At 47.8% G+C, this 23,728-nt stretch overlaps 2 protein-coding genes across 4 annotated transcripts; both read left to right on the forward strand.

The window, feature by feature from the left end:
- Positions 1-7,622: 7,622 nt before the first annotated feature.
- Positions 7,623-13,405, forward strand: LOC102435147 (probable palmitoyltransferase ZDHHC11B). Its single transcript, XM_023761855.1, has 6 exons — positions 7,623-7,704; positions 9,444-9,662; positions 10,393-10,571; positions 11,125-11,226; positions 12,103-12,227; positions 13,106-13,405. Exons 1-6 carry the CDS (start codon positions 7,684-7,686, stop codon positions 13,339-13,341), a joined length of 882 nt encoding a protein of 293 aa, XP_023617623.1. The 5' UTR covers positions 7,623-7,683; the 3' UTR covers positions 13,342-13,405.
- A 1,379-nt stretch (positions 13,406-14,784) lies between these two features.
- Positions 14,785-22,672, forward strand: LOC102432870 (retinal-specific ATP-binding cassette transporter-like). Of its 3 annotated transcripts, XM_023761856.1 has the most exons (6): positions 14,785-15,603; positions 15,754-15,863; positions 16,994-17,028; positions 18,989-19,238; positions 20,567-20,653; positions 22,307-22,672. In XM_023761856.1, the coding sequence occupies exons 4-6, from the start codon at positions 19,014-19,016 to the stop codon at positions 22,310-22,312; spliced, it is 318 nt and encodes a 105-aa protein (XP_023617624.1). In that variant the 5' UTR covers positions 14,785-15,603; positions 15,754-15,863; positions 16,994-17,028; positions 18,989-19,013; the 3' UTR covers positions 22,313-22,672. The 3 variants fall into 3 exon arrangements, with proteins under 3 accessions (XP_023617624.1, XP_006098161.1, XP_023617625.1); XM_006098099.3 differs by having other exon boundaries at positions 14,785-15,863; XM_023761857.1 differs by lacking the exons at positions 14,785-15,603; positions 15,754-15,863 and adding an exon at positions 16,023-16,827.
- The last annotated feature ends 1,056 nt before the right edge of the window (positions 22,673-23,728 follow it).

Here is a 23,728-nt window from a genome sequence, read left to right on the forward strand (position 1 = left end):
CTTTATTAGATCTAGTGGGTTTTCTTTAGGGTTTTCGTATGTATATGTACAATATCATGTCATCTGCAAATAATGACTGTTTTACTTCCTCCTTTCCAATTTAGATGCCTTTTATTTCTTCATCTTTTCTGATCGCTGTAGCTAAGACTTCCAGTACTATCTAATCTAATAAAAGAGAAACATGGTAATTAGCGTACGACCGCTGCCCTTCCCATTGAGATATGCAAATTAATCACCAGCCAAGATGGTGGTTAACTGCCAACAAAGATGGCGGTTAATTTGCATATGAAGGCATAATGCAGGGAGGCGAAAGGGAAAGCACGGAAGAAGCCCCCTGCCACTGACAGTGATCGGAAACCCAGGGGGGAGCTAAGAGCCGGGGGGCAGGGCAAAGGCGGCCCAGCCATGATCGGAGAATCGGGCACCTTTGCTGAACTGGCCAGTGATAGCAGGAAGTAGGTGTGGAGCCAGCGATGGGAGCTGGGCAGGGGTGGCTGCAGCTGCGGGTGGCCGCTGCCCGGGCCTAACACCTCGGACAGAGGCGTTAGGCCCGGGCAGGGGCGGAGCCCAAGATCGAGTGGCAGCTGCAGCTGGGCAGGGGCGGTGCCAGCGATCACCGGGCGGCTGCAGCTGGGGGGGTCCCCTGCCCAGGCCTAACGCCTTGGCCAGAGGCGTTAGGCCTGGGCATGGCGGTGCCAGCGATCATGGGGAGCAGGGGCAGAGTCGCCGATGGTGGGAGCTTGGGGTCCCCTGCAGACCGATGCTCTATCCACTGAGCCAAACCAGTTTCGGCGTATGATCTTCTTAATGTATTGCTAGATACATTAAGAAAATCATATTGCTAATATTTTGTTGATTTTAGCATCTATGTTCATCAGAGACATTGACCTATAATTATTTTCTTTGTAGTGTCTTTATCTGATTTTGGTATTAGAATAATGCTGGCCTGGTAAAAAGAGAGTGAAAGTCTTCCCTCTTCTTGAATTTTTTGAAATAGTTTCAGAAGGCTAGGTTTTAGTTCTTCTCTGAATGTTTGGTAAAATTCACCTGTGAAACCATTCGGTTTAGGACTTTTGTGTAATGGGAGGTTTTTATAATTGCTGCTTCAATTTTGTTACTTGTAATTGATCTATTCAGGTTTTCTGATTCAGTTTTGAAAGATTGTATATTTCTAAAAATTTATTCATTTCACCCCAGTTGTCCAATTTGTTGGCATATAATTGTCCATAATATTTCCTTACAATCGTTTGTATTTCTGTGATGTCAGTTGTTGCTTCACCTCTTTCATTTCCGATTTTATTTACTTGGGTCCTCTTTTTTTTTCTTAATGAGGGTAGTTGAAAGTTCATTCATCTTGTTTATCTTTTCAAAGAACAAGCTCTTGGTTTCGTTGCTTATTTGTATTGGGGTTATTTTAGTCTCTATGTCATTTATTTCTCCTCTGATCTTTATTATTTCCTTCCTTCTATTTACTCTAGGCTTTGTTTGTTGTTCTTTTTCTAGTTCTTTTAGACAAAGGGTTTGATAGTTTATTTGAGATTGTTCTTGCTTCTTGAGGTAGACCAGTAATGCTGAGTCTCCCCTCCCAGGACTGCTTTCAGTCTGTCCCATGGATTTCAAGTTGTTGTGTATTTATTTTCATTGTTTCCAGGTAATATTTGTTTCTTCCTTGATCTCATTGTTAACCTATTTATGGTTTAATGACATGCTGTTTAGCCTCCATGTGTTTGATGTTTTGAGGGTTTTTTTTTATTATAGTTGATTTCTAGTTTCATGCCATTGTGATACAATAAGATGCTTCATATGAGTTCAATCATCTTTAATTTGTTAAGACTTATTTTGCATCCTAATATGTGAACATCTTTGGGAATGTTCCATGTTCACTTCAGCAGAATGTATATTCTGCTGTTTGGGGATAAAATGTTCTGTAAATATCAATTAAATCCATACAATCTAGTGTGGACCTCATTCTGGTGACAGGATCTGTCCTCCCAACTCACATACCTGTGTTTTCACTTTTTGTAATTCTGGTTCATTGATAAATATATATTTCCATTTTGTAAAAACTGCCAATCTTTGTTCCAATGTGGAATAATTTATATTTCCACTAAGATTATGTGAAACTTCCAATTATTCCATATTTTAAACACTTGGTGTTGGTCATTGTTTTGGTAGTAGCTCTTCCAGTGGACATGCAGTGGTAAACTACTGCAGTTTTAATTCATATTTACCTAATGTCCAATGATCTGAACATATATTTATGTGCTGTTTTTGGTGAACAGTTTGTTCAAATCTTTCCCTATTTCAACACTTAGGTTGTTTTTCCTTATTAATGAATCTTGGAAGTTCTATAAACATTCTGCATACAAGAATGTTTTTTGCTAATATGTTAATCCAGTCTGTGACCTATGTTTTTATGTTTGTAATGGTGACTTTTGAAGAGCAAATGATTTTAATTTTGAAGAAGTACAGTTTTCCATTTTTTTCTTTGCCTAACTCAACATCACAAAGATTAGTCTATTGTTTTTCATCTGAAGTGTTATAGTTTAGATCTGAAATTTAGGTCTGTGACAAATTTTGAGTTATTTTTTATGTAGGTTGTGAAGTTGGGCAGAAAGTTAATTCTTTGGGTGGGGGCTCCTATGATTAAGTAATGTTCTAGCACCATTTGCTAAAGCACTCTCATTTCTCCCCTTTGGGTTACCTTAGCACCTTTATTTAAAATCCATTGACCAGAAACATAAAGTTTCCTTTTTGGAGTTTCTATTCTGTTCCATTGATCTCTATGTCTATCTTTACTCCAGTCCCACAGTCTTATTACTCTAGCTTTTTAGGGAAACTTGAAGTCAGGTACTCTAAGTCCACCAATTTGGTTCTTATTTTCTAAATTATGTTGGCCACTCTAAGTCCTCTGAATTTTCATAAACACCTTAGATAAGCTTGTTATTTCTTTTAAAAATTAAAAATAAAAACTTGGTGAGGATTCAGTAGAGATCATGGAACATCTATAGATCAATTTGGGGCAAATTTTCAATCAAGACAATTCTGAGTGTTCCAATCCATAAATATTGTAAACATTTCCGTTTACTTGGACTGTGTTTCATTTCTCTCAGCAATAGTTTGCAGCTTTAAGTAGATAGACTGGGCACTTGTTTTATCATTTTATTATTTTTGATGCTATTGTGAATAGTATAGATTTCTTAGTACTGTTTCAGGTTCTTTATTACTAGTATATAAAAACATAATGGACTGTTTTATATTGGTTTTATCGTACCAGCTTGCTAAGCTATCTTATTATTTCTGTTAGCTTTATTGCAGATTTGATAGGATCATGTTTCCTGCAAATTAACAGTTTTACTTTCAAATTCATATGCCTTTACTTTCTATTTCTTGCTTTATTGCACTGGCTGGAAATTTAGTAACATGTGGAGTGCACATTAGAGGTGAACATTTTGCCTTGGCCCCAATCTTAAGGGGAAAGCATTTGGTATGAATTAAGTGTGGATTAGTTCTAAGGTTCATAAATGCTCTCTATCAGAATGAGGGTTTTTTTTTCAAGGTTGTGAAATTTTTTATCAACAGATGTGTTATGTCAAGAGCTCTTTCTGTATGGTGCACTCATATGTTTAATGTATTTTAATTCATTAATATTCTTATATTAATTTATTTGCAGATGTTAAAATAGTCTTGTATTCTTGGAATAACCCTCACTTAGTCAGTGTATAATCCTGCGTGTGTGTGTGTGTGTGTGTGTGTGTGTATGACTGAATTTCTTTGCTAATCTTTTGTTAATGATATTTGCCTCCACATTCATGAATGATATTAGCTTATGAAATTCTTTTATGTTGACATTCATTGTCTGGTTTTGGTATCATATATTGGCCTCATGAAATGAATTGGGAAGTATTACTTCCTTCTCTGTTTTCTGAGTTTGTGTATGGTTGGAATTATTTGTTCTAAAAACATTAGGTAGAGCCTTACTGGTTTGGCTCAGTGGATAGAGCATTAGCCCATGGACTGAAGGGTCTTGGGTTCAATTCTGATCAGACACATACCTTGGTTGCAGTATCAATCCCTAGCCCTGGTCAGGGCTCATACAGGAAGCAACCAATCGATGTGTTTCTCTCACACAGACGTTTCTCTCTGTGTGTCTCTCCTTCTCCCTTCCACTCTCTCTAAAAATCAATGGAAAAATATCCTCAGGAGAGGATTTACAGTAAACAGACAAACGCAAACATTAGGTAGAACTCACCAATAAAGCCTTCAGAGCCTGATATTTTCTAAATGGGGAATTTTTAATTTGTAGTTCAATGACTTTCCTTCTTTTATGTGTATTTGAATTTTTATTTCTACTTGAAACGATTTTGGTTCATCCAAGAAAAACAGTTTCTTCATAGACTTCTGGCTACTTTGAAAAGGGCTCGGGATACGGTCCAGATCAACTAGAATCAGTCAGGTTGATGGGGAGGGGCACGTAATAGAAATAGAATCACGGTTGTTCAATAGCTACGCCCTCTAAAGAAGAACTATTCTTACAGACCCTGGGGAACTGGAGCATGTGTTGCAGGGAAGAACAGGCCCTGGAGAGGAGGCAACCTGGAGTCCAGATCAAGGAAGGGCCTCTCTGAATGGAGACGGCCTTCCCGACTAATCTTCTCCGGGGCTAGTCTCTGCAAGGACAGTGAAGAAAGGCAGACCCTGGAAACCCACCGATTTTAGATTTTTCCCCACCCACTATCCCTGTATAAAAGCTGGTTTGAAATGAAATGTCAGAGCAGTCTTTTCAGGGTGTTACACCTGCTGCTCAGATGCCGGCTATCTGATTAATAAAACGCACCATAAAGATTCAGCCTAGTCTCTACTTATTTGACTCTGGTAGCAGTGGGCAGCCAGACCCTTGCATGTCTGGTATCAAGGTGGCAACCTAGGCCTGCAGGGGGAATATGGGGAACCAGGAGAAACAGGAACAACAGGAGGCGCTCAGCAATGTTTGTGGTCCCATCGCTGGGATCTTGCCATTCATGTAGAGGAATGAAGCTAGCCAAAGGAAGCTGTGGTCCCTGGGTGAGCTGGTTCCCAGTGACGGATTGGTTTCCATTAAAAGCCCTCTCCGGCACATGACTCCCCACTCGGCACACAGTGTTCACATGTCCCTCATTTCCTGACTCTTCTCCTTCTGCTGTGGCACTTCTGTGGCCACTAAGAGGGCATCTGGCAGGGCCATCAGGCTCAGGCGACTGTGTTGGTGCCAGGGTCCCCAGATCTGACCCAGAGGCACCAACACCCTGGACAGAGTATGTGAGTCTCAGCTCCTGGAGCAAAACAGCTGACTTGTCAAGTGTGACGAGGAAAGTGGGGATTGACTCCTGGGCCACGGTGAGCAGGAGGTCGGGGGGGCCATGAGCTGGCTGCTTTGTCACTGAGGGGCTGTGACAGGAAGCATTCTAGGTAGAACTGAGGACCATGTAAAATGGACTCAAGTGAAGGTGATGAAGGGTGGTGCTGCCCACCAGCCCAGCTTGTCTGAGGCCCCCTGCTTCTTATCCTCAGGGTCTCCACAGGATCTGTTCCAGTTCCCCTTCCACTCCCCCACAACTGGCAATGGGCATGGTCAGGGCCTGTCCCCACCCTCCCTCCACTCCCCCACAACTGGCAATGGGCAATGGACATGGTCAGGGGCTGTCCCCACCCTCCCTCCACTCCCCCACAACTGTCAATGGGCATGGTCAGGGGTTGGGCTTTATGAGGTGCCTTGGTCTATGTTGTTGCCATGTCAACCAGAGATTGGGCTTTATGAGGTGCCTTGGTCTATGTTGTTGCCATGTCAACCAGGGAGGTCCTGTGGACTGGTTGCATGTCCTCATTCTGGCCTGGCCTGAGTAAGATCGTGCACACTGTTTTGTTCAGTCAGGACGTCTTTGAGAATTGAGAAAGGAGAGTGTGTGTGGCTGCAAGGGAGGTGCGTGCTTCACTTCTTCCTCTGTCCTCACCAGGGGACTAGCAGGTTTAGCCACTGGAGGTCCAGAAAGATAGTCCAAGACCCAGCAAATTAACGATTCATAAATGTTGGGGTCTGTGTCTAGTGACGGGGTTTATACATGTTTACACAGAGGTCATAGTGTCATAAAGATGCCAGTGAGTGGCCTATGTGGTGTGTATGTGTGTGTAGTTTGTGTAGTGTGTGGGCATGTGTATTTGTGTATGTGTTGTGTTTTGTGTGGTGTGTGTGGGCTGGGGTGGTGTGTGCGTGGTACATGGTACGTGGTGGTGGTGGTGGTGGTGGTGGTGGTGGTGGTGGTGGTGGTGTGTATATGTGTGTGATAGTGTGTGTGTGGTGGAGTGTGTGTTCATATCCAGCGGCAATATGAAAGCTGTGTGTTAGGCAGGACAGGAAGGAAGAGCGTTTTCCCTGGCTCTCAGCTCTAGGGCCTGAGCAGTTTGGCTGCATGGCGGTGGTGGGAAGTGGGCTTTATGAGAGAGAATGAGCCTGCTCTGGCCATTGTCTTCTGTGTTGCTCTCCCAGTCCTGGGGTCCTCACCAGCACACCTCCCCTTAAGAAGTATAGAGGAATGGGTCTGTGCCATTGGAGATGGGACAGCACTATTGTTTCATTTCTCTACGTGTGGAGCAGGTGGGGTAGAGCTGAGTCTGCAGTAGGAAGTGGTATTTCCCACAAGGACTGGCCCCAAGCAGATGGACATCAGAAGTTGGATGGATGGGTGGTTGGGTGGATGGGAGGCTGATTACCCTGGAGTTACTCCCTCGGGTGGGGGGAGGGGCTGTTCCAGATTTGGCACTTTGTCCACATAGAGAGGCCATGGGAGCACTCAAGGGGAGCACACTTTACTTGTGCCAATTTCAACCCAGAAATAAACAGGAAGCCAGATATTTTGTCTCAGTTTTTTTTAACTGATCTCCCAAGAGATAAGAATTTGAACTAAATACACATTTTCCCTTTTGCACATATTTCAAATTGTGTGAAAATTACACGTGGCTTTTATTAATGGGATGAGTGCAGATCCTGCTGATATGAGGGTGTGCAGCACCATAAGGTGGGGAATAGCAATCCATACCCTTTATACCTACAGAATCCATTTACATCCCTTAGTCCTGTGCAGAGCTGCGGAAGCCCAGCGAAGCACCTGGGAGAGCTCCATGCAGCCTGTGAGGGAACCACGTAGTGCCCAGAAGAGCCCAACCCAACCGGCTGGGAAGCCAGGCACGGCACCAGGAAGAGTCCCGCACAGTACCTGTGAGAACACCCAGCTGTGCCTGCAGAAGCCCCAGACAACACCATGGGGAGCTCAGAGAAGCACCCGCCAGAGCCTCACCCAACACCATGGGGAGTCTGCTGGGGCACTTGAGACAGCCCCAAGCATTGCCTGGAAGACCCCCAAGCAGAGCCTGCAGGGGTCCCACACCTCATTGTGGGAAACCACCATCAGTTCCAGCCAGAGCTCGGCCCAACACCTTCGAGAGCTTCGTAGAGGGACTGGGGGAGCCCCAAGCATTGCCCAGGACATCTCCAAGCAGAGCCTGCAGGGGTCCCACACCACATCCTGGGAAACCACCATCAGTGCCAGCCAGAGCTCCGCCCAACACCTTAGGGAGCCTGCTGGAGCTCCTGAGAAAGCCCCAAGCACCGCCAGGGGGCGCTCTGGGCTTCAGTCACTGCTTTCATTTATGTGTCCTAAGAAGCTGGGGGTAAGTGTATGCCTGGTGCTCATAGTTTTGGCAGATGCCGTCTTGCTCTCCTTCTGCCTTCTGACCAAGGGTGCCTGTGACAGTTGCAAAGACTGATAACTCTGCCATCAGGCTTTGTTCCAACTTGATTCCCTTGTAGATTTGACTCAGACGTAATTGCAGATTCATTTGCTCACCACTGTGGGTAATTTTCCGATTTCATGGTGAGAACCTTTTCCGTGTGCTTTCACTCTCACACATGTTAGGAGCTTCCAGTTTGCTCTCACACTTTTGTGATACTTTGGCTGCGTCTATTTTAAGTTCCAGAGATTCTCAGAACTTGTAGACTTGCTCTGTATTAAATTGTACAAAATCTGAATCCAGTTACAACTTTGAGGTATCCATCTATTGTAGGTAATCTTATTTCTTTTCTTTTCTTATTCCTCTCTGGACTTTGATTTTTGGCTATGTTGGGGTTTTTGTCTGTTGTTTTTTTTTTTTTTTTTCAGTTAGTTGGTTCTTATATCAGCATGGTGTTTTTAACTTGGGAATCATGTTTTTATACTAATATTACCTTCTGTGTTCTCCCCAACCCTCCACCCCCTCATAGGTACCTTGCTCTGGTTTTATAAGTGATTTCCTCTCAGGTCACCCTGAGATTGTCATGAAACCCAAGTAAGCTTGCAGCCACTTCGACCCCATGTCCACCTGCTGTCACACTCAGAACCACAGTGGATGACCAAAAGCAGTGGACAGCAGCCAAAATGTGCTCTGGGAAAATTCCCAAGGGAATTCATAAGTAATAAGAAAAATGCTGAGAATATTTCCTAATATCAACTATATATTCTATACATATTATTCAGAACAGACAATGACGTCTGCACAGGGCATAATGTGGCAGAGTTTTTCTGAAAGTCCACTTGTAGCAGCTGTGAAATACCACTCACCTCTCCCCCACATCTCAAATGCTCCGTGGTCCCTCTGACTCCCAGTCCTTTCCTTTCCCGGGGCTCCTGCCCCCCTGACTGCCCAGAAGGGCCCCCGGTTCCCTCCCACCCTCTCTACCTGGGCGATACCAGATGGCCAGAGGTCACAGGCCCTCCCTGTCCCTGCACAAGAAATAACACAGAACACTCTGCAAAACTGGTGTCTGTTTGTGTTTTAGAGGGGAACTTGCAGGAAGAATTCTGAGGGAGGATTTCTATAGAATAAAAGATCACCTCATCACACCAGCAGTTGTATTCCTGCATTGCCTCATTGCCCCCGGGGATGAGGGCCTGGTGTTGACCCAGGTTTTCATCTCACACTGATGGGTCTCCTGATGAGTCCAGGCACCTCTATGAACAAGACCCGGACTTGTTCATAAAGCCACTCCTATATGATGGCCTGGGCCATGCTCCTGACCCTGACCTAAGCTATCTGCATCACTGTAGGCTGTTCCCTGGCCATGAGGGCCTGATAGGGCCCACACCTGGGGTGCTGGTGGGAGGGTGCCCCTTCGTTTCCTGAGCCCTGTGGGCCACATTCCCTCAAGAGCTGTTGGCCAAAGCTGCGTCGTGGCTGCCTGGATGGATCCGCCTTGGATTCCCTTGTCCAGCGCCTCTGCCTGCTCCAGCCCAGCTCCAGCCGTGCCACCTCTGCTACCACCAGTGGTCCCAGGAGAGGAGGGTGGTGGGTTCCAACCCCTGGGGTTTCTCTGACACGCCTGGCTGTGGGAAGGAGGCCCGTGGCCTGCCAGGCTCCCCTTTATCCTCTTGCAGATGGACAGCTGTGGCAGGAGCCAGAGAAGAGTCCTCCCAGAATCCGCAAGCAGGGCGCAGCAGACATTGCCGCCTCGCCTGTCCAGAGTGAACGGCTGGTCGAAGCCTCTCCACGGATACCAGGCAGTATCCTGGGCCATGTTTGTGACCTTGGCCTTAGCCATGTTTGGCATTTTTATTCCCATGCTGCCTGGCATGTGGAAGAACATTGTCTATGGAGTATCCTTTAACTGGGCATCACCTGCCTGTTGTGTAGGTGGGGAGGGATTAGAAATCACAGTCCCTTTCCCCTGGAGGACTCACCTCTTTGTTCTCAAGGGACAGGTTCCGGGAGAATGCCTGTCCATAGCAGTTTGAGAAAGGCTTGGGAAGTTGGCCGCTGGCAGCTCTGCAGAGCTGACTGGGCAGCCCAGGACCGGTGCCCCTGGCACCTCCACTTTGAGGCTGAGGGTACGAGTGGAGGGAATGCTGCCCTCACACTCCCTGGCAGTGGTCTGGTGTGTGAGCGGAGCATAGTCATAGGAGCGAAGGCCTTGGGCCACACAGCTCAGTCCCAGCCTCACCTGCTCCCAGAGAAGATGCCCCGCAGCCACCTGGCCAACCTCCTGTCCGTTCCCCAATAAGGCTGGCTGCCCCTCTCCCACGACCTTCAGAGTGCAGCTTGGTGCCCACCTGGGCACACAGGCCTTCCCCTTGGTGAAGCTCATGGGACCCACACCCTTAGAAATGCACCTGTTGGCCCCTTGCAGGACCGTGTCCCAATTTGAAAGCCTCCTTCCAGCAGGTCTGCTTTGTCCTTCCTGGAGGGAGAAATGAGGGGCAGGAGAGGCTGTCCTCGGTCCCTGCCACTAGCTGTGCCCACAGCTCTGGTCAGGCGCCAGGGCCTGGACACCTCGTGCTGTGCTGTGCGGGGCCTGGGTTCAGTTATTCCTTGACACTCTTCCCACAGGTGAGCGGCGGGATGTTATTGTTCCATGTTATAGTGTACCTCGTCTGTGTCTCCATCGACCCGGGAGAGGATAATGTGAGAAGGAAGAAGATTTACAGTGAACCAGTGCCCACGTTCGACAGATCCAAACACCTCCATGTTATAGAAGATCTGTATTGCTGCCTATGTAGGGTCACCGTGTGAGTGCTGGGGCATAAGGCCAGGCTGCACCAAGGCCTGCACCCACTGGGTGGACTGCCACGTTTAACGCTATAGCCCCTCATGAAGGGCAGTGCCATGCTGCTTCCCCGAAGAAGCAGGGGCTGTTTACATGCAGCAGGCTGGTGCTGTGACCTCAGACACACACCGCCTCCCCGGCCCCTGGCTGATCGAGGAGCCAGGGAGCACTGTCTTTCTTGGGCTTTCTCAGATGAGCCCCCCGCCCCAGTGATCCACAGGGCTGGTCAGGTACCTGGGTCTCCCGTGGCTTGGGAACTTAAGTGGCCAGCCTGGTAGTGGGGCCCAGGGCTCAGGGCAGATCCTAGCCCTGGCCCCAGGCCTCAAACCCTGGCACCACGTGGCAGGCGTGGCCGAGCGGAGCAGCCCCACCACTTGGACACAGGTTCACTCTGACTGGGTCTGCTGCCGCCTGATCCCCGCCCCCCTCCCCTCCATTGGCTGAGGGGCCTCTGACCCCATTCTTCACCTGCACAGGTTGCTGACAAGCTGCTTCTCCCAAACGTTTCCTTTCAGGAGCGAGAAAGCCAAACATTGCCGGGCCTGCAACAAATGCATCGCTGGCTTTGACCATCACTGCAAATGGCTCAACAACTGTATTGGGAGCAGGAATTACTGGTGAGGGAGCTGGGGGTAGGGGAGGGTAAACGGGGGCCCTGAAGTAGGGTTTGCGGGCTAGGGGCGTCGTGGTTAGAGTGGGGGGTCATGGGCAGAGGGGGCTGTGTGCCATTGTTAGGTACAATGGAGCTCAGGGTCCCTCCTGTCTCCCTGTCTGGTTCTGAAACGTGTTTGGATGGAGCCGACCCTGAACATGCCATGTGAAGTCCATCCTCACAACATCTATCGCTGGAGACCCTTGTTAGCATTGGAGAGGAGCAGCCCCTTCCACAGGGCACGGACTAGGCTGGAGAGTTTGTGACCTGCTGGTCTGGGTCCCTTCGCTTTCTGTCCATTGAGCTGTCAGGCCCCAAGCACAGAGGATGTTTGCAAGGCGTCCTGGCTGGGAGGGAGCCCTGGCCTGAATAAGGGGGAGCAGGGAAAAGCAGGCTGGCCCATGGGCTGGAGACACCATGGAATCTTGCCCGGAAGTTCTAGGTGGGCCAGGCCGCTTGGGAAGGTAACACCCCATTTCGGGGAGTCAGTTTACCTTTGTGAGCTGAGGGTGGTCCCCCGTTTTGCAATCTCTGATGGAGATTAAATGAGGTCGCCATCAGTATGTTGTGAAGCAACATAAAATTGTAAGTGTGGTCAGTGGTCACGAATCACTGACGTCACCTAGCACTGTAAATGCTCAAGACAGCATGAGAACGAAGGGTTGAGCTCTACCAGGCAATCAGAGCAGCGTTCAAGGTCAGGGTTGCTCGTGCCAAGATCAGGCATGTGCCCTATGCTGCCTGGGCACCTGAGCCCCCCACACATGGGGATGGGCTGATGCTGGTCACTATGCTTCAGGGCAGCTGTCCCAGCTCTGAGCCGTGTCTGCTTTTCCCACAGGTGGTTCTTCAGCTCCTTAACATCCGCATTGGCCTGGCTGCTTTGTGTTGTTTCCATCTTGTTATATATTGTTATCCAGCATCATGTCGACCCACGTGTGCTCCGCACGGATCCCCACTACCAAAGTACGTGCTGCTGCTCTGGTAGCTTCCCCTCAGGTTTCTCCTCTATCTTAGTCAACCCTTCAGCCTGGAATCTGTCTTCGCTGCTCCGCCCACACTAGCCTTCAAGACTTTTCTCACACTTCATGTTTGGGAGCAGTGTGGCTGTGAGCGGCTCTGGGGACCATGCCCTAGAAATGCCCCCACCCCGTGGTGGCTGCAGCCTGCCAGGGCTGTGTGGGAGTGGCTAGTACAGAATGGCCAGGGCCTGGCCAGGCTGCAGGCCTGCAGGACAGGGTGAGTGTGGGGGTCAGGCACAGGGGTCAGGCTCTGTGACCTAGACATAGTTACCCTCCCTCAGCCTCACCTTCTAGACCAGCCATGGGCAAACTATGGCCCGCGGGCCGGATCCAGCCCATTTGAAATGAATAAAACTAAAAAAAAAAAAGACCATACCCTTTTATGGAATGATGTTTACTTTGAATTTATATTAGTTCACACAAACACTCCATCCATGCTTTTGTTCCGGCCCTCCGGTCCAGTTTAAGAACCCATTGTGGCCCTCGAGTCAAAAAGTTTGCTCACCCCTGTTCTAGACCCATAAGGAGGAATCATAACGGCCACTGCAGACAGCGGGGGCTACAAAGGCACTTAGGTAAAGGCAGGACACACACCTGAGTAAGGAGCAAGGGCTCACCTGGCTAGGCAGGTGCTCACTTGGTTGGGGAGGGAGAGTTCTCCTGGGCTGGGAGATACTCACCTGGACAGGAAGGTGGTCACCTGCTTTAGGCTGGTATCCCCCCCCCCACCTCCTTGCCAAGCTCTGTCCGTGGTGCTCACCTGAGGAGAGGTGCTGCCATGACAGTAGGCGCTGAATGCCTGTGTCTGTCTTCTCTCCACAGACATCACCAGTCAGGACACATGGCTTCTTTTCCTGCCATATTTCCACCTAAAGGCAAAGACCCCAGTGTTTGTGACAATCGCGGTGTTGGTGCTGGTGTTGGACCTCATCAGCCTCCTGATGATCGGGCAACTGTTCATCTTCCATCTTTACCTAAGTACGCTCCACCCGAACCCCCCGCCCCAGCCCCGGTCCAGGTTGGCCAGTTCTTTCCCCTCATGTTCATATGTGACCTGAGGCGGGTGGCCGCTCCACTGGCCAGAAACAAGCTTCGTGCTCAAAGGGCAAGCCCTCAACTGAGAGGCAGCAGGGCCAATCCTGTTCCAAGAACTGCAGAAAACACGAAAGATTAAAAAGTATAGATTAACGTGTTCAGAGAGAAAAATAGGGTCTAAGTCAGGACCCGGACCCCATGGAGATAGAACGGGGAACTGAGAAAAGCGCTCATTAAGATCCTAACAAGGAAAACATCCCACTCAGTGACAGGGTGTCCACAAGCCAGACAAGCTGCAGGGGGACTGGTGGTTTCCTCCTGTCCACAAGGTGGCGGCACAGGGCCCCTGGCAGCTGCATCAATGTCTTTGAATAGGGGAGGGCGGGGCTGCCCCTGCCCTGTGAAGCCTTTCTTGGGAAGTCAGAATGGTTCCTCCCTGGAGCCTCTGAGAGAAGCTGGCCTAGTTCGGGTACAGGCCCAGCTGAGCCATGGCAATGCACAGGAACAGTGCCCAAAGCCCTGGCCGGCCCAGGCTCTTCCTAAAGCTTCTGGTGGGGGGTGCTCGAGCAGTGGGTGATGGCGTCAGGGACACACTGGGGAAAGAGCAAGGGTGCACAGTAGCATGGAGGCGAGCAGCTGGATAGGCAAACCAGGCTGGGAGCCAGTAAGACATTCAGGACATGCATGATGAGTTTCCAGGCACAAGATAGGGAGGCACTAGAGAACTCAAATCCATAGGGTATAATGACTAAGTGGAGATTTGAGGACTGGGACCTAAAGGGTTCTAACTCAGGCAACCGGGAGTGGGGCAGGGGATAGGGGGTGGGGTAGGAGGGGAGGGGTGGTGACGGACAGGAAGACACCCCTGAGAGGGGAGAAGCATAGTGAGTTCAGGATTGAACATGTCTACTTTGGGGCATTTGGACACCAAAGAATAAATCTCCAGGTAAAGTTGGGATATTCTTTATAGGAAAACTAGCCTGAAATGCAGCCACTTAAAAGCACACGTGTATTACCTCACAGTGCCTGTGGGTCAGGAGTCCAGCACAGCTCAGCTGGTCCTCTGGCCCGGGGTCTTTCTGAGGCTTCAGTCAAGGTCCTGGCTGGGCCTGTGGTCTCACCTCCCCGGGGAGGCCCACTCCGGGCTCATCACCAGGCTGTTGCAGGGTCAGTCCTCAGGAGTCTTGGGCAGGTGGTCCCTCCCATTCCTTGTCACATGCATCTTCAACATGACCCAGCAAATCATAACTCGGCTGCTGAGCAAATGAGAGGACAAGAGGGGGCAGCAAGGCGGAAGCCAGCCTCTCTCACCCAGGCGTGCAGGTGGTCCCCTGCCTTCCTGCAAGTCACTAGGAGCACTCCGCACTCCAGAGGGAGGCCACCAGGAACCAACACGCTGCAGGGGCACTGCAGGGGCCACACGGGAAGCTGTTGGCAGCTGGTGCTGCCATTTGAAGCTTGGGACAGGGGCATCCTGATGAGTCCTCAGAACGGGAGTGGGAGAGACACTGTGAGGGTGAGATCTGCTGGGAAGACGCAGGACGTGGAGAGTGCCCACTGAGGACGGAGGAGAAAAGCCACAGTCATGGGACATGGATCAGAGAGCATCCTGGGTGAAATTAAGGAAGAGCAGGATTCTAGAAACCACCCCGAGCTGATGTTGGAGGAGAAACTGGTGGACGTCCTTTAAAGCATGTACTTTGCACTCAGGCCTCAAAGTTCCTCGCCTGTGAGGTTTCAAGTTCTGTGCGGTGCCTCCCGTATTTATCGTTCTGTCAGAGTTCACTGTGTTACGTAAAATGTACTCAGAATAAGTGTGAGCTCTGGGAGACACAGAGGACATGCGCACAAGCTGATTTTGATGGTATTTATGCAAACCCACCAGAATATACCCAAGTGCAAGTTTATATCCTCCAGCTGTTTCCCAGGTTGGGAGGGAAGGAAGAAGAATGTGGGAGGAGCCAGGTGGAGTGAATCAGGATAGATAAGTCAGGTCCAAACACAACAAAAGCAACAGCACTTGTCCAGACTGCTCAGGGCAGGGCATGAGGCTCTGCTCCATGGAGCTCCCTGCACCTGGGCGAGCAACCCAAGGGGGCCTGTTCCTGCCACAGCTGGAGCCAGAGTCTCGGCTTAATAACTAGTGTGCTGGGCAGGCACTACTCACAGGGCCATATTTACTTTATGGGCTGTGAGGCAGGCAGGGCGGCCCCTCCAGGGACCAGGGGAGGGGGACAGCGGCTCAGGAGAGTGTGAGGAGCTGCTGGCTGCTGCCCCAAGGCCAGGTGGGCTGTGCAGTAGCCGTCTGTCCAGCAGCTCCCCAGTAACTGGATGAGGACCTGACGCCCCAGGGTGCAGCTCAGGGGAGCTGGGTAGGTGCCTACAGTGGATGATGATGGTTCCTAACTGACCTTTTCCTCTTTTCTCCTTTTTAGTGTCAAATGGGATGAGCACTTACAATTATTTGAATCGAAGCCGCAGACATAGCTCAGATGCCTCATCAAGGAACAAAATTCCATCATTTCGTAAACAAATCTTGCCAGAGGTATGGATGTGCCCTTGTTTCATCATTCCTGTTTAGTCAGGGCTGGGACGAGGCCCGAGATCACCTTGTAGCTAGCACCACTTAGTCACAGTTCTTTGCTTCTGTGTGGGCATTGTCCTGTGTGTAAGTGTGTGTGATGTGTGTGTGATGTGCATGTGAGTGTGTGTGTGGTGTGCATGTTTGTGTTACATCATTTCTATACTCACTCTGCATGGGATCCCGCCAGCAGGGCTGACTCTGGTAGGTCCATGTCTTGAGCTGCTGCTCATCACACACTAAAACACTTGCCCCTCAAAAGTCACCATTCAGAAAATGAAAATAGAAGCCACAGACACAAACAAAATACTTACAAATGATATACTTGTATCCAGAATACATAAGGAACTTTCAAATCTCAATGATGAGAATAATGACCAAGTTTTTTAAATGGGAAAAACAACTGTTTACTAAGGTGGACACATGTGAACATGCCCAACCTTGCCCTGCCGGGTGTCTCATTTGGTTGGAGCATCAGCCCGTGCATGAAAAGGTTGTGGGTTTCATCTCCAGTCGGGGCATGTAAGGGAGGGGACAGATCAATTTTTCTCACATTTCTTTCTCTCTCTCTCTCTCTCTCTCTCTCTCTCTCTCTCTCTCTCTTTCCCTTCCTCTCTCAAAAATCAGTAAGAATGTATCCTTAGGTGAGGATAAAAAAAAGATGGTTGGCCTCATTTGGCACCAGGGGGTACAGATGAATAGCAGAAAGTACCACTACAGACTATGAGGCTAAAATCAAAAGGCCAGCAGTACCCAGTGTTGGTGACGCTGAAGGGAAACTGGAAGTCTCCACATTGCTGGTGGGAAAGGAAAGCTTCACCACTTTGGAAAGCAGTTTGCCGTTCTCTTAAAAACTGAAATAAGTATTTATCACATGAAGCAGCCACCCACTCCCGGTTATTTACAAAAGGAAAGTGAAAAAACACAGGTACTCAGGTCACCAGAGTTGGGAGGACGCGCACGTGCTGTCCCCTTTCCTTGGACCCAGGAGCCTCTGAGCTGCCAGTACTCAAAATTGACTTGAATTTAGTGTAAGATAAGCTCAGTGTCAGCGACACTTTTTTTAGTTTATGTATTTTCATTTATCTCCACAGTAACCAGGTCACAACCCGGGTTCATCTGCACGGAGGTAAGTTGTAATCTTACTAGCGTGATTTTTCCTGAAAATTAGCTGTTTTCTCTCTTGCTTTAAAGAGTCTTCTTTACTGCAAGTTAAACAAACATCCTCCATATTCTTGGCTAATTTTATAATTTTAATTTGCTTTCTTTATATTTTATTTTCCAAGTAATATTTTTTTAAAATATATTTTTATTGATTTCAGAGAGGAAGGGAGAGGGAGAGGGAGATAGAAACATCAATGATGAGAGAGAATCATTGATTGGCTGCCTCCTACACATCCCATACTGGAGATAAAGCCCGCAACGGGAACTTGTGCTTTGTAGGTGAACACTTAACCACTGAGCCATGCTGGCCAAGCTCCAAGTGATTTTGAGTTTATGTTTCATTCACTGATATAGAAGCTAAGCTTACTTTGTCACAACATAACTCTGTGTCGCCATGTGGCCTTTCCTTATCAAAATGAAAGGCCCCTTTCCTGACCCCCCAGTTCCTGGGGACACCGGGCTCAGATCTGCCTCCAGACACTGTGTCTGGCTCGTGGCTCCATGTCCCACAGCTGTTTCCATGGCAGCGCGTTATTCAGCTACCTTGTAATATCTGGTAGGTGAATCCCCTCTTGAGATTTTTTATTTTTTATTACTTTGACAATTCCTTCACATATTTATTTTCCACATCAACTTTAAAATCATTTTGTGGAGTTTCCAGAAACCTGGAATTTTAACTGGACTGACATTAAATACAGACACACCTCATTTTATTGCACTTCACTTTATTATGCTTCACAGATAATGCGCTTTAAAAAAAAATTTAAGTTTTTTTGCAAATTTGCATCTCACAAGTCTATCAGCAACTGCTTTTCCAACAGGGTTTGCTCACTTTGTCTCTGTGTCACATTTTGGTAATTCACATAACATTTCAAATGTTTTCATGATTATTATACTGTTTTATTTTTATGTGCGATCTGATTCAGGGCACCACTGGTGTAAGATGACACAATCCATAAGTGTTGTGTGTTCTTACTGTTCCACCAACTGTCCACTCACCATCTTTCTCCCTCTCCTCAAGCCTCCCTATTTCCCAAGACACAACAATGTTGAAAGTAGGCCTATTGATGACCTGACAATGGCTTCTAAGTGTTTAAGTGAAAGAGTCTCAGCCCTCTCACTTTAAATAGAAAGCTAGAAGCAATTAAGCTGAGCAAGAAGCTAAGATAGCCTGAAAGCTAGGCCTCTTGCACCACACAGGTAGCCAAGTTGTGAATGCAAAGAAAAGTTCTTGAGGGAAATGCAAAGAGCTCCCCCAGGGAACAAATGATAAGAAAGCAGAACAGCCTTATTGCTGATATAGAAAAAGCTTTAGTGGTCTGGATACAGCATCAACGCAGCCACAGCATTCTCTTAAGCCAAAGCTGAATCCAGAGCAAAGCCCTAACTTCAGTTCTGTGAAGGCTGAGAGAGGTGAGGAAGCTGCAGAAGAAAAGCAGAAGCCAGCAGAGGCTGGTTCATGAGGTCTAAGAACAGAAGCCATCTCCATACCACAAAAGGGCAAGGGAAAGCAGCAAGTGCTGAGCTAGAAGCTGTAGTAAGTTATCCAGAAGATCTAGCTATGATAATGAATGAAGGTGGCTACACTAAACAGCAGATTTTCAATGTGGCAAAAGGGGCTCTATATTGGAAGAAAATGCAATATAGCTGGAGAGGAGAAGTCAATGCCTGGCTTGAAAACTTCAAAGAACAGGCTGACTCTCTTCTTATTATAAAACAGTATAATAATGCAGCCAGTGAGTTTAAGTTGAAGCCATTGCTCATTGACTATTCTGAAAATCCTAGGGCCCTTAAGAATATGCTAAATCAAGGAGAGGAAAATGGTGGCTGAAGAGGCAGCCAGTCTTGAGTCTATTCCTGATTTTGAGACTGCCTTAGACCCAACTACTAACAGGCCTGTACCACGCTGTGGTGGGCGTCCATAGGTTCGGAGATGGCTACATCGTCACAATGAAGATCAAATCTCCAAAGGACGACTTGCTTCCCGACCTGAACCCCGTGGAGCAGTTCTTCCAGGGGAACTTCCCGGGCAGCGTGCAGAGGGAGAGGCACCACAACATGCTCCAGTTCCAGGTCCCCTCCTCCTCCCTGGCCAGGATCTTCCGGCTGCTCATCTCCCACAAGGACAGCCTGCTCATCGAGGAGTACTCGGTCACACAGACCACGCTGGACCAGGCAAGTCCCCCAAGGGGAGCCGGGTGCAGAGCAGGGCTCTGCAAAGTCCCGACTGGACAGCCCAATCAGGGCTGGAATCCCCACCACAGGGAGGCAGGACATGCCTGAGGTTTAACCTCTGAGCATCTGTCCATTAGGCTAAAACTCAGTCTGTCAGAAATTGCTATCTAACACTATTTTAATCATCAGCAAATTTCATTGAGTTTGCTTCATCCTTCCCCACTACACTATGACTTTATTTCAACCTTCCTGGTTTGTGGTGGTGGCTTTTTTTTTCTTTTCAAATCAACTTTATTGTGGCTTAACTTACGTACAATAAAATGCACCCCTTTAAGCTGTACAATTTGGTGAGTTTTGATACATATTTATGCCATGTGTCAGGGTTTCTAAATGTGATCACTTTTTACTGTGGTAAAATATATATAACATTATCACCTGTCTTAAATGTACAATTCAGTGGCATTAAGTACATTCACATTGTTGTGTAATCATCACTACTATCTTTCTCCAGAAATTGTTCACCTTCCCAAATTAAAACTCTCTATTCATTAGATAATAGCCTCCAACCCACAGCCACCATAACCACTGAATGCAGACTACACCACGTACCTCATATAAGTGGAATTATGCAGTATTCTGTCCCTTTTGTTTAGCTTATTTCATTTGACATAATGTCCTCAAAGTTCATCTATGTTGTAGCATGTGTCAGAATATCCCTCTTTTAAAGACTGAGTAATATTCCATTGTATGTCTATATTATGTTTTATCCATTTAGACATTTGAGTTTTTTCTGGGGTATTTTGTTGTTGCTGTGTGTTTAAGTAGACATCCTTAGAGACTGTGCAATAAAGCAGTGCATAGGCAAGTCTCCAATAGTCTTTGAGAAGCTGAGTTACCAGCACCTTCTCAGCCACAGCAGAGGAAGGTAGGAGGGGAGTCACGGCCACACTGCACATTTAATAAAGGACAGAGGAGAGATGAGATCAGATCCTGTTTTGTATTTTTGCTTTTAGTTTCTTCTTTAGAGGTTTAGAAGGCTGCTGCTACTTGGGATCTGCTTTGCCTTGTATACCCCACATCCTTTGAATCCTCCTAGAGGCACTCCTATGGCTCAGTTTGGAATTCTAAGAAACAAGCCCTGTGCAGGGCCCTGGTGGCCGGGCCCCTCAGGTGGGCCAGCCTCCCCTCCTGCAGCACACAGCTGCTCCAGCGGGGCTGTCTATGAGCTCTGGAAAAGAGAAAGCCCAGTGGGGGTCGGGGGGGAGGTGAGTGGAGGGTGCCATTCTTCTGGAAGCATATACCTATTCTTGCTCTTTTCTTGCCTTCAGGTATTTGTGAACTTTGCTAAGCAGCACACTGAAACTCATGACCCCCCTTTGCACCCCCGAGCTGCTGGAGCCAGCGGACAAGCCAAGGTACCCGCCACTCTTTCCCAGCCCACTGCTTGGTCCACTGGGCCTGAGAGCCTCCAAGGCTCAGATATGCCTCCTACTCAACCACACACACTACGTGTTCCCCCCTACCTCTCTCTCCCAGTTCTGTGCCAAAGGACTTTCCATTGGTAGTGGTGGGGTTTCCTTTTATAGTCAGGAAACACTTTGGATGGTGTGGGAGAGCAGTTTTAAAAAGAATTTTCCCACATGTGTTTTCTTACAGCAAAAAGAATTTAGATTTTTGGAAATTAGAAGCAGGGAAAATAGGAGGAATAATAAATTGTCTTGATTGTTGGGATAGTTGACATCTATGTCTAGTCATGTGTTTGAATTTCAAAGGAAAAGAGTTAAGTGGCACTTGATTTCAATGGTAAACACATTTGGTTAAAGCAAGTATGGTCTGTTTTAGGAAGAGGGCTCTTTTTTCTTTATAAAATTATTTAAGAAACAACGAAAGAGGAAGAAGCAATAGAAGGTATGTACTCTGGCCAGTGATAACTCATGGGATAGGTGCGTCCAGGTTCCTGCTCTGGCATCACACCCCAGGCCCATGTAGGGAGCACTTCCACCCCTTTCCAGTGAGAGAGAGAGAGAGAGAGAGAGAGAGAGAGAGAAGGCACCCAGACCCAGGTGCCTTAGTTTAAGCCTGGGATGATAAGGGGACAAATTATCTCAGTTATTCTCTCTAGACTTACCTGGAGAGTAAATCAAAGAAAATCAAAGCACTATTTCAACCAGCAAAGATGCGCAAAACCTTATTTCCCATAAAATTCTCATTCCTCCCACCATTTTCTAATTGTATGAAAAACCAAATACTGCTAATATAGGACATACTCCCTTCCAAGGCCATGCTTAGGATGAATTTTCCCCTTCCTTTTGCCTAGTAGAGACCTAATGGCTATTTGGCAGGTTGATTTTGCCTCCATCTCCCCAGAGGGCCCAGAAATATCTGAGCAAAGGTACCTGTCCAGGGAAAGTAAGCTTGGCTAAGATTTTCCAGCCACTCTTTCTCATAGAAAAGTCTTTAACCTGCTGTTTACACCCGTAAAAAATTATTCTTTGAAAGCCATTTGCAGTTATGAATCCATTTTATGGCTCAGAATATATTATTGGGTAGCAAAAGTGTTGCCTACAACTATCAATGTCTTCCCACCCCCCACCAGGCATATTCTCTCTTAAAGGGCTACTACCAAACCTTCTCTGGGCCAGGTGAGAGGAGCTGATGGTCTATGACTATAGCATTTCAAACCTGCCTTCTTGGCTTTTAAGACAGGAAGAACCTGGTAACTTTTTTGGACTAAAAAGCAAATCTTAAGACACCATGGCAGCCTTTGGAAACCACCTAGGGGTGGAACTTCCTCTGAGATGTGAGCATGTACCACCAAGAGGGTGTGAGCCTCATGACGTCTGCGCCTTAGAGACAGACAGACCTGAGAGGTCACCTGGCCCACACTGTTCACAGACACGGAAACAGCATAACCCATAACCTTGGGCATCTGTCAGAATCACAGTGCCCTTGGCTGAGCTTCCTCCAACGACTAATGGATGGCTATTTAACTTTTAAAATCTAAAAGCTGTTGTACCATCTCTTCAGAAAAGCGAGATGACAAAAGTCTATCTGGTCTCTGTCCGCAGGTCTGACCTCCTCCCACACGGCCATTCTCTGCAGCAGGACAGGAGCTCTGGGCAGCGGGAAGGGCAGGAGCCTCTGCCACGTGGCCGTCCGAGCCGACCAGCCAGCATCAGTAAGGCCTCAGCAGCAGAAACGAACACGTGGGCATACACAGATCCCCAAAGGGCTTCTCAGAAGGAAGCCAAACCGGGACACCTGATGCTGAAAGTGACCCTTGTCACCAGACCACAGAGGTAGAAGCCCACTGCATCCTGCTAGTAGCTTTGAGCTCGACATCACTCTCACATCAAGTGGATCTGCTTTTCTGTATGTGTATGTACGTCTGTTTTATTTTTAAGGAGAAAATAAATGCAAACATATTTATCATACACTCTCTACGTACACTGAGCCTTGGTGTGCACCATCTGGTATAGTTTTAGGCATAATTTGGGGCCGAGCAGCTTCCTGTCGTTTCGTGAGCTTCTTTGAGAATCATTGCCGCCGGAGTGCCAGTCATGGCAGGATTCTCAAACTGGGGGGAAGTGAATGGACTCCTCTTGATGTTCATGCCGAGTCTGGTCTGTAGGGTTTGAAGGAAACACCCACTGGCAATGCATGTGAGCATTACCCATTGTTACCTGGGTATTATTTGAGTCTCGGTTTCACATCTGTTTGCTCAGCTCATTTGAGAGCCTACCTCATAGGTGCAATTCAGACAGTAGACGAGACAAGGGCAGGTGAGAGTGGATCTTGGGTTGGATGTGAGATCCCACATGTCTTTGTAGCTGTTTAAGATGGCAAGGCCTCATTTGCACAGTGCCCGGCCATTTCCACAGAGCTGACGTGTGTGTCTTAGTGCAGTGATGATAGGAGGCAGTGGTCACATGTTCCTATAAAAAAACTGACCAAGATTCAGAAATACTAGTTTTGAACCAAACCATTTCAAATGACTTGTGGGCAAGAACAAATGGACTTCTTGCCAAGGCAGGCTCCTTTGCACACCCTCAGAGGGGCTACTAGTTCTAACATGTATGGAGCAGTGCCTCTCAAAGCACGTTACCCGTGGCCACACTCCAGAATCCGGGCAGGGCTGAGGGTAGGAGACGGAAGTGGAAGAGAAGGATGCTGGGACATGGAGGACAGTGAACACCAGCTGCTGACAGTTTCCTGAGGATGCTGAGTCCTCTGTTTCTCCAGAGGCAGACACAACTTTCACCCTTCACAGCTCCCAGCTGGCCACTTTCCAAATAATTATAGAGTTTACAACACTGATAGCCTCAGAGCTTAATCTGGTTTTGACTTTAAAAAAAAATCTACCAATGGCCACAACTATAAACTATGTAACTGGGGTTAGAATAGAGTTTAGGAAAGCCCAGGAGTGCGCTGTGAATACTCAGCATCACACTATGGCATCCTGGCTGGTTTGGGAAGAAAATTAGCAACTG

Source organism: Myotis lucifugus, unplaced genomic scaffold, assembly GCF_000147115.1.
Source record: "Myotis lucifugus unplaced genomic scaffold, Myoluc2.0 scaffold_220, whole genome shotgun sequence".
NCBI classification, from domain to species: domain Eukaryota; kingdom Metazoa; phylum Chordata; class Mammalia; order Chiroptera; family Vespertilionidae; genus Myotis; species Myotis lucifugus.

What these genes read in the sequence shown, in the direction of transcription:
- LOC102435147 (XM_023761855.1), top strand. Translation starts at nt 7,684, where the DNA reads ATGTGTCCTAAGAAGCTGGGG. An exon ending in GGAAGAACATTGTCTATGGA is followed by an intron (nt 9,663 to 10,392) that starts GTATCCTTTAAC and finishes CTCTTCCCACAG; the next exon opens with GTGAGCGGCGGGATGTTATT. An exon ending in ATTGGGAGCAGGAATTACTG is followed by an intron (nt 11,227 to 12,102) that starts GTGAGGGAGCTG and finishes CTTTTCCCACAG; the next exon opens with GTGGTTCTTCAGCTCCTTAA.
- LOC102432870 (XM_006098099.3), top strand. Translation starts at nt 19,014, where the DNA reads ATGAAGATCAAATCTCCAAAGGACGACTTGCTTCCCGACCTGAACCCC. An exon ending in CACAGACCACGCTGGACCAG is followed by an intron (nt 19,239 to 20,566) that starts GCAAGTCCCCCA and finishes TCTTGCCTTCAG; the next exon opens with GTATTTGTGAACTTTGCTAA.